The 17,069-nt window shown below is 41.8% G+C and overlaps 1 protein-coding gene across 1 annotated transcript; it reads left to right on the top strand.

The window, feature by feature from the left end:
• The first annotated feature begins 1,908 nt into the window (after nucleotides 1-1,908).
• LOC310792847 (guanine nucleotide-binding protein G(i) subunit alpha-1) lies at nucleotides 1,909-13,900 on the top strand. The gene is made up of 9 exons (XM_083654609.1): nucleotides 1,909-2,376; nucleotides 7,131-7,173; nucleotides 8,939-9,080; nucleotides 9,990-10,147; nucleotides 10,789-10,917; nucleotides 11,338-11,467; nucleotides 12,183-12,336; nucleotides 12,563-12,754; nucleotides 12,881-13,900. The coding sequence occupies exons 1-8, from the start codon at nucleotides 2,259-2,261 to the stop codon at nucleotides 12,751-12,753; spliced, it is 1,065 nt and encodes a 354-aa protein (XP_083510735.1). The 5' UTR covers nucleotides 1,909-2,258; the 3' UTR covers nucleotide 12,754; nucleotides 12,881-13,900.
• The last annotated feature ends 3,169 nt before the right edge of the window (nucleotides 13,901-17,069 follow it).

Here is a 17,069-nt window from a genome sequence, read left to right as displayed (position 1 = left end):
TGACGTGCGAAGCTCACAGGATGACATGATAAGCTAATAAAAATTACATGTTTATTGTTTAGTGGCTATCTCTCTGGGCCCTACAGGGGTTGTAAATCATACTCACTCACTCACTCACTCACTCACTCACTCACTCACTCACTCACTCACTCACTCACTCACTAACAAGCTAATAAGTCCCACTTGGAGGCCCTGTTCTCTGTGGAACTTAACGAGCATCAGATTGCTAACGAGCTGCTCTGCCATTTCTCCATTCATCTACAGTCTACTGAGGCTACATTACTGGAATGAGACAAAACATCCTGTTGGCTGTTGCTTGGTGGTGCGATGTCATAGTTGTGCCATGGCAACACCAAGCGCCTCTACCTTCATTTGACCCTCACTAAGAAATAAAACATCATGCTTTGAAAACATCTCCTGACAGGGCTGTGTTGTGAAAATAGTGATTGTCAGAGAAACATTTTGTTAGCAGACTCGGCTCTGATCATCCAATGCCCTTTCCTGCTCACCCTCACTTGTTGTACATGCATAGGAAAATCTCCCCATGTGCGCTTAGAATGGATTGGAAAAATGATGGCCCTGGTTTGCATGATGCAGGGACCATCTGCAATGGAAATACCATGTAAAGTGAGGAGGTGAATTATCACCACATCTCCGCCCCTTCCCCATCCCATTTATGCATAACCACTGAGAATATGACTGGTTCACGTAAGGTCAAACTGATAAGCTGTAAAATCAATATAAATTAGAACATGTAAATATAGGTGGAAATATGGATAAATGGAATTTATCTCCATGTGTATGCTAATTTATCTTTATCGATGTGTAAACATCAATCATGGGCAATGCAAATTATGTGACGCATCACTCTTAGCATATTCATGTGAAGTTGACATGTCACCTCAAATTGCATTGTTTGGAAATTACATAATGCATGTTCTGTTCAATCAGTTTTCAGGTGTGTATACAGCCAATGGCTGAATCAGACAATGATCAGGCACCAGTCATTTGAATTCCTGGATGTGGTCAGAGGGAAAGCATGACCACAGGTTTGAACCCTTACTTGCTATAAAAGGGGAGTGTTTAAAGATTTTTCTGATCACTTTTAAAGCACAGATATAGGTTGGCTCCCAGTTACTGTATATCTGACATTTTGAGCCCGAGTGCATTATGCGGCTTCCTGAATCGACCCTAAAGGAGTCCAAGCCTTTGCCATCAGAGCACCTATAGTCTCTGGACTCAGTGACATATTTCCACAGATATGCTTTAAAGATGTTTCCTTTCCACTATTGACCACATTCCTCTTCTTGTTCTGTACAGTTTTGTTTTTATATGTTTTTATGTCTTCAATGTGAAGCACTTTGTAAACTTTGACTTTTGAAAATGCCGTTTAAATAAGGTTATGAATTAGCTTAGCCTATTATTTCTCAAAATCCAATCCTTTTATTTAGTATGTGTTTTAGAGGTTTTGTACATAAAGGTTGGTGATTTCACTGTGATCACTGCAAACTATGTAGACTATAAATAGTTTTTGAAAATACATCGCATTGATAACCTTGAACCAAGTGTAACATTTTTAGAGATGTTTTCAAATTGTGATAGGGTGAAAATCAAATACATTACATTGAGGCAGAATATTGGTTAGAGGGGGGAAGTGTATTCCTATACAAATTATTATTACACAATTTTCCCAAAATGTCGGCCTACAACAAATGAGTGGCAGTGGTTTGTATTGTGAATAGATAGCCGTAGCTGTAGTGTACACCTATGAGAGGATTAAAGACAACTCAGCCTGATGTTTTGAATGTTGTTTATTTTCTCAAGCCTACGACGAGACAGATCATGAAATGAAAGCCTGTTGCTCTGTCGCGCATGCGCAGATCACAGGTATGTGCGAGGAACAGGAAGCAAGCGACCAAACCAAACCCTTCCTCACAGTCGGAGATGCAGTCCGTTACTCAATTTAATTTTTTGAATCTCTGAATGATACCGACTCTCCGAGGCGATATAAACACAACTGGGAAAAGCCAGCTAGCGTGAGCGCATTGCCTTTCTGCTTTAGAAAAAGAAGTCCTGCCGTGAAAATAGCGAGCTGTCGAGCGCGAGGCAAGGGCGTGTTTGATTCTCAAGTCTTCGGGAGACTGAACTGCCTCCTCCTCACTTGATGCTAGCTCGGTAGCCCTTGCATGCTGTTGCACTGACTCGTAGTTAAGTTGTGTTTGGGTTGTATTGTTGTTATTTCGGAGTTCAGCTACAAGATGGGGTGTACTCTGAGCACGGACGACAAAGCGGCCCAGGAGCGGAGCAAGATGATCGACAGGAATTTACGGGACGACGGAGAAAAAGCCGCACGGGAGGTCAAGCTGCTGCTGCTCGGTGAGAGAAAGACGCCCGGGGTCTCTGTCTATTTGCTGGAGTTGGACCTTCCCACCAACTGTAGCAAACTAACGTTAGCCAGTTTAATTGGCTAGCTGACTAGTTAAATGGCTTGTATCTGTTTAGGTCTTGGCCATATGTGCTACATAAGGTTGATAATATGTGTAAACTTTGATCAGGATCATGTAGTTAACCTAGTTTGAAACTTGGAACATGATTTTCGGGGATTAGCTAATGGGTGGTGGTGCGGTTGAATGAAAAGTTGATGCTGGAGTCCCAGTCTTTCTCTGCTCAGCAATGACGTTAGTTAATAAATTAGCCAGTTAGCACGGAGTTTGCCATTGTAGCAACAGTTTTACCCCAAATTATCGAGCCAACATAAGCTTGTAACGTTGCCAATTGAGCTCAGCAATTAGCCGCAGCTAAAGCTAGCACAATTAGGTAACGTTAGCTAGCATGCAGAGTTCTCGATCTCGGTAGCTCAGTGATAGTTCTGAACAAGTCCACTTGTCTGTCATTTTCAACATTAATAAACATCAGTGTAATAATAAACGTCAGTGTGTCATCATGTCTTAATATTGTTTTAGGATTTGCTAAATCAATGTTGTATCTCAATCAGTTCCTCCTCTTTGACAAACACTGAGTTTACTTTAGGCCGCCGGCTGGTGAAAGCCGAACTCTAGTAAGTGGCTTTTGTGTGGCTTAACGTTAAATATTAAGTCACTGCTGTATTTTAGCTTTAATACATTTTGAGTAATGAGTGATGTCCTTATAGTGTAAAAGTTAATGTCCAGTAACTGTTGTTGTGTTTATAGGCAACATCACAAGGCTAGTCTGAACATATCCATAAGCCAAGACTGGCCAGGTATCTGAACAATATTCGATCATTTCAAGCATCAAATCACTGTTAAACTTGCCACAGTTGACACACCAGTTTCTTTTTCCTGGAAGTCAAATTGAAGACTAGTTTGGTCCTCAGTCGGGAAGGAACCACAAGAGGTTGCATGGCAACCTGTAACGTTACAGGCTGGTTGTTGACAACATACTGTAATAAGCATACTAGTAAGCAAAAACACAGCTAGTGCTCACTGTGTGAACCGACTAACTAGTTAATCTGCTCTAGCCATGAAGTCTAAAGGTGTACTACCATTCAAGAGCCGTTGCAGGAGCAGTCTGCATCACTTGCATAAGTTTACCTCTGCTCAAGCACTGATTTGTGTGTCTCTGTGGCACCAGTCACTCTGTGACATGGACATGTGACCTCACTGACCACACTGACAGACACGGCACTGCTCAGCCACAGCACTCAGTTGTTGGATGCGTCATTCGAGATGGACCTAATTTGAATTTTCATGGTTGTTTGTTTTTCCTCATAATCCCCACAAGCACCTGCGCGAGATGTGTGGGATGAGCTGGCTGGCAGCATGTAGTTTGCCCAGTATCCATAGCTGGGGGAGGTGGGGGGGTGTATTGTATTTCTCCCTCTTATTGTGAAATGTTACTCTTCTGCTGTGTGTGTGTGTGTGTGTGTGTGTGTGTGTGAGAGAGAGAGAGAGGAAGAGAGATAATGTATCTTTACCTTTATATGCTTGTTGCAATTTGCCGCTCTGCCAGGGATGCTGCTGCTGAGGGTGCTTGCGTTAATGCAGTAATCCGCAAATGACATTCAGACGAGTGTTTTGAGTGGGAGGATTGTCACAGCTAAAGACTGTTTGTGTACTACGCTACACTGAACACACATACACACACACATTATAAAGATAGTTGTGTTTCAGTGTAGAGCCATTAGTGTAGTACAGAAGCAGGAGAAGCAGTCCAAAGATGCAGGCGCAGTGTTCATTGTTGTGTCCCAGATGACCTGAGGGTAATGTGTGTTCCCAGGGCCAGCCAACCAGCCAACAGAGCCCATCTCACTCACTATCATCACACTGATAAACTTGAACTATCTAACCCCCCCCCCCCTCTCTCTCTTTGCTTGTCCCATAATTGCCCCCCATTAGGCCCTTCAATTTCAGTGGCTCACTGAGGTGTGAGCTGAGCGTGGGTTTGTAAATTAAATTTCAGTCCAATTATGATGTTTGCATTAATATTAGCTCTGTGTCTGTGGTGCTTGGCTGTTTGTCATATGGGACAGTGAATTGGCCAACAGTTCTCCTCACTGGGGAGCCCTAAGTCCCAGCAGAGGTAAGGTAATTAAAATGCTGTGTGCTCAGGTGAAAAACATGCCTGCCTCTCAGAGGGAGCTGGAGCAGGGAATGAGAAACTGTGTACCGACTACCGAGCAATCTGTTTTGGATAGTTCAAATACCGATATACCTGACTAGATGACCTGTACATTACATACATACAGTATGCCATTGTGTGTTGGCTCATATTTTGATAACTCTTTAGATTTATGGCCATGATGACTTTAGAGCCTCATCCAACATGAACATTGTATGTTGGTCTGACACCCCATTTACACCTGGTTTTTAAATGCCACCATTATCCAGATAACGTATGCAGTTACGGGTCAGGTGTAAATGGGGTGTCACAGACATCAGGTTGTCATGAGATGCAGCTCACAGCTCTCAACGTTGCCAGCCTGTCTGATCCTAGCATGAGTCTCTAACCTGGGCATGTTTAAAGCCGTGTATAATCTCATTGACGAGAGGATCCCGTTGATTAATCCAATTGCATTAAGACCTGGCTAACCCTTCCCTTAGAGTTAGACACTTAACTGCATTCTGAGACAGTCTAGCCTGTGATGTGGCTGTGATTTAACAACCTTCCCTTAAAATTAAAGTCATCATCTATTTCTGCATTCTTTTTGATAGTGATCTTGACATCGTCATTTCTTTTGCATAGGAGTTTAGTTTGCCGACCAGTCTCATTAACCGAGCAGTTGCTGCAGTACCATTACTTTATGTAAGGGCGCTTGATTGTAGGGTTGCACTTTGAATCCAAATAGCGATTACTGTAATTTCTGCTGCAGTTGTTTAGGAAAATACTGGTGTCATTTAGAGTTATAGCCCATTTCTGCTCTTTTGCAATGCATGAGGCCTATGTAGAAACTCTCACTCTCTCTCCTTTTCTCTCTTTCCTTTTTAAGATACTAATTTACAGTGTCAAAGCTAGCATGGAATGAATTGCTGTCCTGAATAAAAAATACATGTATGTGGGGCATCGGTATTGTAGAGGTAAAAGCACACGCTTAGGGGGTGGGGCAACGACCGGGACAGCAGGGGGAATTGGCCAAGTACAATTGGCGGAAAATAAAATAAAAAACATGGATGTGACAAAGTTTGTAAGCCCTTGTTCACACAGGACGCCGAGTAGAACTGAAGCTTGAAGTAGGCACAAGCTGAACGTACGCCTAACCGTTCACACAAGATGCCTTCTCTTTTCCTCTCAGCGCCTACTCTCGCACCATGAACCCACCCACAACTCCCATTGACTTCATGCCTGGCTTCACGCGTCACACTTGGAAAATAGGCGTGAATCCTGAACGATTGCTTGAGCAAGGCGTGCGCGTGGCTTCGGCGAGGCTTCAGCGTGACACGCGCGTGGGTGGTGTGAACGGCCTCGCCTGTTAACAAGGACGCCTAAATGAAACTTGTGGGTTCAGCGTAGGTAGAGCTTAGGTTAAGCGTTGCTTCGGTGTCCTGTGTGAACGGGCGATGTGATTCGACAGATTATTTCCTGCCAGAGACTTCATGTGGGTCTCAGGTGATGTCAGTAAGCAGAGTGCAACATCATAATGCATGCACTGATGAAAACATTCAACTCTTGATGCAATGAAGTAACAAGTATAATAATAACAAGTATACATGCAGTCCAATGATAAAACGGGAACTTAACCAAATCAAGACTTCATGTTTGCGATGCTGGATTATCTCGCTTAGGCAATTTCCAAGTCTGTGGAAATTATTTTTCATAATGTACAAAACTTAAAGCTGCATTCAGCGATGTCTTTGTGTTAAAATAAGTGTTAAATGGCTCTATATTCTGACAGCAATCACTGAAATAGAGTGTTTGGTCAGTAACTTGGAACCCCCAAACCTCCCCCTGCCCTCTAATCTCTCTCCTGTAGTCCTGCAAGCAGGGTGGACGTATCTCCGCAACCGTAACTCCTAGAGACTCACGGATGGCGGTTTTGGAAAAAATATATCTAGTCCTTTAAGCATCGCGATCTGACCTTCCCTTTCCCAGAAAATATCAACATTACTCTGATTGGATAGTGGGAGGTTGACGGCAATTTTTTTTTATCCACCTGTGCAGTTATGCATCTGTCTGAAACACAGCCATGCTGCCTGATTCACGTGACGAGGCGTCCATAGATCTACCATTTTTAAATGGGTGGGGGGTGGGGCGAGTACCCAAACAGCGGAAACGTTACTCGAGTACTGACGTTATGAACGAGTACCCGAGTACTCCCGCCCATGCCTAACGGCATGATCATTCAGCCACACACAAAAAGAGTATTATCATTTTTTTTTTTTTCAAAATGTTTTTATTTACAGTTTGTTATCTTTACAATACATAGACAAAACAGCACCAACAACAAAACAACACCAACACCCACACCTCTGCTCCTCCGAGTATTATCAATTTAGTCTAAATATTCTGGTAGAATCCCTGGCATACAAATCAAGTTGCATGTGACAAAACATTTCATTCCATAAGCAGAAAATGTAAAAAGCAATGTAATTAGCATGTATGAGTGAACATGATGTAGCGGTCTCTCATTTCTGTCTCCTGTCCTTGTGTTTCAGGTGCTGGAGAGTCTGGGAAGAGTACCATTGTTAAACAGATGAAGTAAGTGTAGTATTGTTTCTTATAGATTATAAAAAATATAGATGGCTTATTAAAAAAAACATTTTAAGAATTTGCATGTTATTCAGTTGAGTCAATACTGAATATGCACCACTCTTTCTTAAAACACAGATAACTGGAAACCTTTGAAATTGTGATTTGTGATTTCAGTGGGATGTAAAATCTGACACTGCTCCATAGACAATGAATGGCGCACTGTCTTTTTTGACCCATACATTTTTTGTGAGTTGTTGCAAGCAAATGAGGTTCAAATTGAGGTTCATAACTGTTAGCCATGAATATAAACTGTATTTTGGAGTGACAGCTGCACTTAGCATCTTATGGCTCCATAAAGTCTGCACCCCATCCATTGTCTATGAAGCAGCCTCTGATTTGACTTCCCAGTGACTTGACAAATTAAAAGGGTTGTCTCCTTGATTTCGAGCTTAAGCAGACCTGCCAACCTCGATGCATTTTGCGCAGCAGGCACGTATTTTGACATCAAAGTGCGTTGGTCCGATTTATCACTGTAAACTACTAAACTGAGGTGACACGGCTGCAATTCCAATTGTGCATGTGCTTATTAACATGCACAATTGAACTAATAATTCAGTAGTAATTGAATTAACTTAACAGCAAGAGTTTAGAGTTTAGATGAAACTACGCCCCAAACTCATTTGAGTGGTTGCACCCTCAGACGCTGCGCTGTCCTCTGCCACGCCTGACAACAAACTACCGTAAACAGCAGAGGCGACTCCATTCACCCCGAACGCCTCTCTTTAGAGCCAGGCAGGCAGGCACCGGTCAAAGAGGCCATTTACACCTGGCATTGACATGTGTTTTCTGTCATCAGATTGCAATCAGATAGTGCTTGACTACATTAGCATGATTTCATTTAGACCTGGCGTTAACATGCGTTTTGGGTGATCAGATTGCAATCTGATCACCCAAAATGGGTGTCCTCTCAATCCGCATACAGTTGCTGTATCCAGATTGAGAGGACACATTGCATTTACACTTGTGTTCGAATGTGTACACAATGCGTCCCTGACCACCTCCCTGAGGTGGTTTGGCCGATCAGATTGCAATCCGTCTTCATTGTGTCTTGGGGGCGTTTACACCTGTACTTTTAAGTGGTCCATCACAATCTGATTGCAATCTGATGACAGAAAACGCATGTTAATGCCAGGTGTAAATGGCCTCAAAGAGAAACTCTTTCCCTGAAGTAGAGTGTGTTTTCCCCCGTTTCCCCTCGTTTCTCCTTCCCCTGGAGATAACGAAGCCGGAATGCGCTGCCCACGCTCCTAGTTCTCCGAGCCACACATCTCCAGGAGAAGAAGAAACGGGGAAAACACACTCGACTTTGAGGAAAGACTTCTCTTTGACCGGTGCCTGTCTGGCTGTAAAGAAAGGCATTCGAGGTGCAGCGGAGTCGCCTCTGCTGCTGTTTACGGTAGTTTGTTGTCGGTGGTGGCGGAGGACACTGACGTACGTGTGTGTGTGTGTGTGTGTGTGTGTGTGTGCGCTTCGCTTCGGCGGATGAGTTCGGAGGAGTTGCTTGCTTGGCATGCCGGGAAGAAGCCGTTGCGGCGATGAGTCAAATTAGTTGGGGGTGTGGTGGTTTAATCTAAACCAGGTTGGGAAAAGTATACATGCGTCCTGGTGCACAGAAATAATGGGAATTCTCTAAATTAATAGTCCCTATTGATATAATGAAGCTGTTGGAGTCAGCTGCTAATGTCCTCTCTTTGTGTCCTTTGTCTATCAGGATCATCCACGAGGCAGGCTACTCAGAGGAGGAGTGTAAGCAGTATAAGGCCGTGGTCTACAGCAACACCATCCAGTCCATTATTGCCATCATCAGAGCTATGGGCCGCCTCAAGATCGACTTTGCTGATCCAGCCAGGGCGGTGAGTGAAGGACGAGACTGTTGGCATTTACTCTGTTTTGGGATATATGTTGTGTGTCCATCTCCTTCCAGGTTATTTTTAGGGGTGATCCCAAACAGTCAACGAATCGTTTCAAGAAGCCTGAATAGTCGCAAAATGTGGTTATGAAACAAGGATTATTCCATTCTGGCTATATGGGCGTGCTGAATGTCAGATTTTACATAGAATTGCTTGTGATATATGACTATTTTGATGTAAGTAGTCGCCTATCAATACGTAAAACCAAGTCCCAATTAAACAAACGAATCAAACAAGCTCATGCAAATGGATTTTCTGATTGCTAGATAGTCTTATTAAAAATAAAATAAAAAATAGATTAGTTGAATATTCGTTTTGAACAGCCAAATCCGATTCGACTGACAGAATTCTGAGTGGGGTACAGCCCTATTTTTGTGTATGCAAGTATGTGTACTAGTACTAGTGGTTATATAAGGACAGCTGTTGGGGGATTGTACCTGATCCCGCCAGTTGACAGATTATTCTTACTATGCCACTCTGCTGTGATTTGATCAGGGTATTTTGAAGAATTGGTACTCTGAGTACTGTGTAAGCTGCAAGATTACTGTTGTCTTACAAAAACACACCTTTGTTGATGAGCGCTCATTATTTACTGTTTTTATGTAAAAATCTTCTTCTCATTTTATTGTAAAGCATCTTGGTGCATCCGCCCCTCAAAACTGCCGCACCATGCATTTTGCACTCGATTGAATACATTTGTATGCCTCTGCCAGCGACAGCCGTGGCCGGAGGCATTATGTTTTTGCGTTCCGTCCGTCCGTCCATTCCCATTGTTAATGCTATATCTCAGAAAGGCCTTGAGGGAATTTGTTGCTGATTCTGACTGTAGCGGTTTGGGTCTTGTCTCGTCAGGACGATGCTCGGCAGCTGTTTGTTCTGGCGGGCTCGGCAGAAGAGGGCTTCATGACGGGTGAGCTGGCCGGGGTCATCCAGCGCCTGTGGAAAGACGGAGGGGTGCAGGCCTGCTTCAGCCGCTCCCGGGAGTACCAGCTCAACGACTCTGCCGCATAGTGAGTGTGACAAACTCGCATGTATACCACATACACAGGAACTGTACTCACTCTGCCGCATAGTGAGCTGGACAAACTCATATGTATACCAGATACACAGGAACTGGCTGGAGGAATAACCAGCCACTATTATTATCTGTCCATCTACCACAGTGGTCACCAACCAGTAGATCTCAGGGTGCTTACCGGTAGATCCCAAAATCATTTTTGGATAATCTGTGTAACTTTGTAGTATCAGTGTCTTGGATTCAACCAGTCAGTCCGTGCATGTTTATTGCAAACTGACAATTTAAATATACATGAACAAATACTGTTTATTTCTCATTGATTATTGCTTATCATTGAAATTATAAACAGCATTTCATTTATGGTCATGTCTACCCACACCTAAGTATGGAATATGACATGAGTTTATTTTCTTTAGCAATTATGTTTTGGTGTGTGTACAAAGTCTTAATTATCAGGTTTACTGTTACAGCGGGGGTGGGAGGTGGACAGGTATATGTTGTGCTGTTTAAAAATGTAAAAGTAGATCTCAAGTCTAAAAACGTTGGGCACCCCTGATCTACCACATTCTGTCTTTTTTAATTGTCCCTTTACTGACTGTCATACCTCTCCTTTTTCCATCTCTCTTCCCAAAGCTATCTGAATGACTTGGACAGGATAGCCCAAGGTGCCTATGTGCCCACCCAGCAGGACGTGCTGAGGACCAGAGTGAAGACGACGGGCATCGTGGAAACACACTTCACCTTCAAGGAACTGCACTTCAAGTGAGTAGTGGCACCGTGTTTTGTTCAATCACTTTATCCATTTCATGCAAAGAAAATGAGATCGTTGAACACTCCGGATTGGTTTCCCTTGCAGTTATTCACATTACCAAAGCAATAATTACTTTTTCAGCACTGTGGAAGAGAGGTTCATTTGATTGAAAATGTCGCCACTCAAATGAAAGTAATGAAAATCGACCCACACTTCAGCAAAGTGTCAGTAGCAATGGTAAGAGTATGATGGTAAATGGTCAAATGAATCAGTCTGAAGTCTGAATCAGTGTTTCCAAGGATCCTCCTAAAAGTACACTTCAGTACAGCGGACATTGAATCAAAGGCCGACAGGAATGCAGACAATTTGGTGTGTGTGGTGTATTTCCCTGTGATAACGCCCCCTCTAACTCTCAACTACTCCCTCTGCAGAATGTTTGATGTAGGCGGACAGAGATCAGAGAGAAAGAAGTGGATTCACTGTTTTGAGGGCGTCACCGCCATTATCTTCTGTGTGGCTCTGAGTGACTACGACCTGGTGCTGGCTGAGGACGAGGAGATGGTGAGGCCCCTCCCTCCTTCACTAGGCCTGAGCGATAACTCAATATTATCATTTATCGTCTTTCAGTGGAATCATATTGTGATAATATGGTGATTTTTGGAATATTGTGACACACAATTCTGTTGTTATTTTATTTAATCGTTTCATATGTTTTTTATTGAGCCAGAGTCTCATACATATAATGTAGTACATATCAATGCTCAATTTCATTTATATGAAGAGTACAATATATTTACATATATTCAGAAAAAGTATAATAATATATAAAATAAAAATATAACAATGTACGGTTACATCTTGGGATATGAAATGGTATCAAGAAAATATAAGAACAAAAACTAAATTTTGTTTTTTTGTGGATGAACCCTGAAAATCAAAAAAGATAGATTAAGAGAAAAAAGTAAAAGGAGTGACTTTTGATCTATTTTATTTAAAACCTGATAAAAGTAGGTACACTATAAAACATTTTAAGCAATATATTTGGAAATTTCACTTTTGCTAGACATCACACCGAACATTACCATTACCAACATGTGATTTGGAATACTTGAGCCATATTGTGATGTGTATTCATATCAAAAAACATTCTATTGATTTGTGAGAATCGTGATACTGATTTCATACCATATCCCAGTCCTACACACCCCCTTTTTATCCTTTTCTTTTTAACGACTTCCCTGGTTCACTTCCTGTTACGCATCTCCTCTCCCGTCAGAACCGAATGCACGAGAGCATGAAGCTGTTCGACTCAATCTGCAACAACAAATGGTTCACGGACACCTCCATCATCCTCTTCCTTAACAAGAAGGACCTGTTTGAGGAGAAGATCAAGAAGAGCCCTCTCACCATCTGCTACCCAGAATATGCAGGTGAGAAGGGGACGCAGATCAGTGCGCTCGTATGCAGAGTTACAGGTGTTCAATGTGGCATGCAAATATATGTTGATGTTGCAGGTAGTCCGTGAAACCCAGCTAGGTTTACTTTTGAGCTGCTATTAAGCGACAGCTCGGAGCCATAGCATCTCATTCACATACTTTTCCCAAATTGTCCACTTGTCTTCCCTCCCCTCTCGTCTTTTCTTTCACGTTCCTTAAGGCTCTAACACATATGAGGAAGCAGCGGCTTACATTCAGTGTCAGTTTGAAGACCTGAACAAAAGAAAGGACACCAAGGAGATCTACACCCACTTCACCTGTGCCACCGACACCAAGAACGTGCAGTTTGTGTTTGATGCCGTCACCGACGTCATCATAAAGAACAACCTGAAGGACTGTGGCCTCTTCTAAGGTAATGTCTGCTCTATGTCTGTTTGTATCTTCTATCAGCAGAAACAAACTGTGAACTGTGGCCAATCACTTGTTTTGATCTCCTCTCATCATACTGCTCTCTGATGTTTTTCCTCTTTCTGCTCAGGCAGCGCGGCGGCCAGCTTGCAAGTGACTTTATTGGCGGGGAGTCTGTGACTGGAGGGAACTCTGCATGGACACTGTTGAGAATGTCACTTTTAACCTCTTAACTTATGTTGATCTCTAAAGGTTGTTGAAGGAGAATTCTGTTTTGTTTTTTTACAACCTGGAACTTATTTCCAGCTTTAATTATGATTTTTAACTCACCCTGATAAGTTCTATTTGATATCCATGCACTAAAATGTTAATATGCTTTAAACTGCAACCTGGAAATGAGGAATACGGGGCATGTGTAATGCATGTATTTACGTCCTGTAAATAGCTTATTTTCTGACATGCAGCGGCTCAAATCCTTATTATATCATAAAGACAATGAGAAAACGATTGGTGCAGCATGTTCAGCCTGCTCTATTTCCTGTCTGTCTCATTGGTATCAGTTCAAGTTTTGATCTCAGAGGGCTATAACTTTGGATGGACATGGGGTCAAGTATAGTGTTATTGGTGGTTGACAAACCATCTTAGAGGTGCATTATCGCCACCAAGTGGACTGGAGTCACACTACAGTCATTTATGGTCTCCACTAGGACCCGCTGCTCAAAGTGCGACACCTAGTGGTACAATTCAGTATACCGGTTTGGTTTAATGTATAATATCGAACCGGTTAAAAAAAAAATACACCCACCCATGCCTAGTAAATACATTGTTAATTTTCTCATCTCTATGATATAATAAGGATATGAGCCGCTGCGTGTAAAAAAATAAGCTATTTACAGGATGTAAATACACGCATTAGACATGCCCCGTATTCCTCGTTTCCAGGTCGCAGCTCAAAGCATATTAACGTTTTAGTGCATGGATATCAAACATAACTTATCAGGGTGAGTTAAAAATCATAATTAAAGCTGGAAATAAGGTCCAGATTGTAAAAAAACAACATTGTCCTTTCAAGGCGGCGTGTAGAAAAAAAAACATGTGTAAAATATTTGTAAAACTCACTATGGCGGGGGATTTTTCACTGTTTTTAAAATGTGCTTGTTTTACCTATCATTTTTATTTTTAATTTTTATATGAAAAGGGGGCCTTTGCATTTATTTTTTGTCTTCTTTGAAAGAAATGAACAGCTTTTTGTCTTGCATGCCTTAGTTGCAGTGTTTTGTTTTTATTGACTTAGATGTTAGATCTATGTAGATGTTATCATTGAACTCTGAACTCGCTCCTCAACCCCCCAGCCCATGTCTTTCCATGATGACGTCAATATCACATCATTTTTTGCCTCTGTGGACAAACCAAGCAAGACCAAGTCACTCTCTATAGACCAACTCACTCTGACTCTGACATACTGTGAGAGCTATGTGGAAGCCTTTCCAGATGTGTGGCTGCTGTGTATGAGCTATGTTTTGAATGGGACAGAAAGCCTGTGTATGAATGATTTGGCGCGTGCGTGTGTGTGTGTGTGTGATATAAATCAAAGGGACCTTTTTTTCTTCCTAAAATTGTCATCCTCTTTGAAAGTTTTATTTTTTTTAAGTGAAAAAAAAACCCTATTCTCTCAAATTTAATGTGCGCACATTTTTGGTGTGCCGCTACCGATGGAAACATTCCTGCTCCAAATAATGAACCAAGAGACACTTTGAAAAGAGGATGCCAATGATGGCCTTGTGGCAGACAACAGGACCATACAGTACATCTATTTTCAGTGCATAGATTGTCAGAAGTGGCTAAGTACAAGCACACTGTTATTAATTATGATCTGTAATGGTTTCAGGTTACATATCCCCCCTAAGACCCCACACTTCTGTTTCCATTGGATGGGGACATTAGTGGACTAATTTCCATAATTTTGCTAATAAAAGAGTTTGTTATGGTGAAACCATGGCATCCTTTGCAACAAACACCTTTCTTTCTTTCCTTTCTCCCTGCCCCCCAGTGTTTGAAAAGGGAGGTGAGCCTCTGCTTTATAATACACTGAATAGAAAGTAACCAGAAAGATAATTAGACCTTTGCTCATTATTCTCTTGTACAAATTGTAGGCCCTTCTTCTTTGATGGTATCCATATTAGTTCCTCTCAAGCCTTGATGTCATTCAAATTTACTTGCACTGAAAAGGTTCATGCTAATTTGAGAGTAACTAAGAACATGCTTTGATCCAATTGGGATCTGACAGATTTGTCTACAAGAAAAGTATTATTTTAGTGTTCAATAATGCATGGGTCCCTCTAGTGGACACAAGTAATAATTGCATGTGATGAGCGTCAAATTGATATCTGCTTTATTGTAGTAAAGCAGACAATTGGGGGAAATCCCACCAATGTAAGATGGTTAACATGGATCTTCCTTCGGAAAGACACATTGGAGGGGTGAGAACCGGATGGGGGTAAGTGACATTTTGGGCCAAAATGAGTTTTATATATTCAAGCTATTGAGCTCTTTCTACAGCATTGTCCTTAAGGCGTAAGGGCATGTGAATTCTAAACTAATCCAGAGTTCTTAATCAAAAACAGAAAGACCTAACACTGAGAGCATACTGAGCTATTTGGGGTGAAAACGGTGTAAGTGCACTTACGCACTTTTGGCCCTGATGACTTCCAAATAAAAAAGATAGAAAATATTTTTTTCAATTAATGTCAAAATATTGTTCATTGAGTGTATTGTCATCCACATGTTTAAAAAGTTTTCATATTAAAGATTTAACAAAGTCTGGACAAAGAATGTTTTTTTGTTTGTTTTTGTTTTGCTCTCCTGTAAAGTTGTCACAAATGTCACACACCTCTGGTTCTCACCCCTCGTATTGGCCTTCTATACAAAACCTCTATTACACTCCCTCTAAGATTAGAATCCAGAGCTAGAATGAGAGTGGTTTTCTACTGAGATGTGTGAGATTTCAAAGCAACAATTTAAATGGCTTGTGCAGAATTATTTCCAATATTCATGAGAAGATCATCCGGTAAAGGAAGAGAGTCAGAATGATGGCTCTACAACAATGTGATGGTGATAGGATTATAAGAACTCTCACATTCCAGTCATTTTTATAATAATATCCACAGACGCCATAATGGTGGCAACTAACTTTCACAAATGGGTCACTATAGTGCCAAAGCAGACTTCTGTCTTGCAGTCTGAGCTAAGCCATCACCGCTCAAGCAAAATGATTTGGCATTAGCCGAGAGGACACTATTTTAGGAAGCGTGTGATTTAAGCGTGTGATTTAAAAGCTAACTGTGGAGTCCGTTAGCTAATCCCCAAAGCCCTCCCAGGGAGATCAAACATCGGGGATATGAAGAAGCCTCAAAACCAACCAAGGTGAGAGAGAGAGGGAGATAATGATGCTAATAGTGACGATCAAACACCACATCAGAGCTGGTTGCAGTTCACCAGTGAGTCAAAGCATACAGAATCCAATCTGACCCATATATCTTCAAAAGCAAGTCTTTGAAAACGTTTGTGTAATGAGTTAGTTTTTGCTATGCAGCTAGATCGACCGAACATTCATGTGTCCATGGGTGTCTGTGTGGTTTAGAGCAGCGCTTCTCAAAGTGGGGTCCGGGGATCACCAGGGGTTTCTTGAGGCGCTTCCAGGAGGTACCCCCAGAATTCCAACCATAAGTAACACAATGACAGAACGTGTGACTATTTTGTTCATGGGTTTCATACACTTTCTCTATTAAAACATCTAAAAATGTGACAACCCTCCCACTCTCCTGGCCCTGTCTTGCAGGAGCCCGGTGTTGGTGTCTTTAGGCTGATGGGTGCACCTGGGCCCAGTACATTCACTGGGCTTAAGAAGACCTTCAGTCTATTCAGTCCCTCTCCCTCCTCATGGATGCACATTTTGTTCAGTTCATGTTTTTAATGTAGTTTGTTTTGTCTATAGTTTAATATTTTCCCTTAGTTTTTGTGAATAAATTTGTCTTTTAACTTTTACTTTGGTGTTATGACTCATTACATTACATTACATTACGTCATTTGGCAGATGCTTTTATCCAATGCGACTTACAATAACACATTTTTGTCAGCAATAGAGCAATCAGCTATGCAACACAGTCTATGACAACTACAACTTCTGAAGGAATAGTGGTACAAGTTTAGTTTTTTAGACTCCCCTCATATGTTACAACCCGGCTCAAGGAAGTAACAAATGATATGAAATAATTCATACCGTTTCATCTATCACCCACCATCCAATAACTATGAATAAA

Source organism: Poromitra crassiceps (assembly GCF_964638095.1).
Source record: "Poromitra crassiceps genome assembly, chromosome: 18".
Taxonomy (NCBI): Eukaryota; Metazoa; Chordata; class Actinopteri; order Beryciformes; family Melamphaidae; genus Poromitra; species Poromitra crassiceps.
This window is presented reverse-complemented; position numbering and strand designations above follow the sequence as displayed.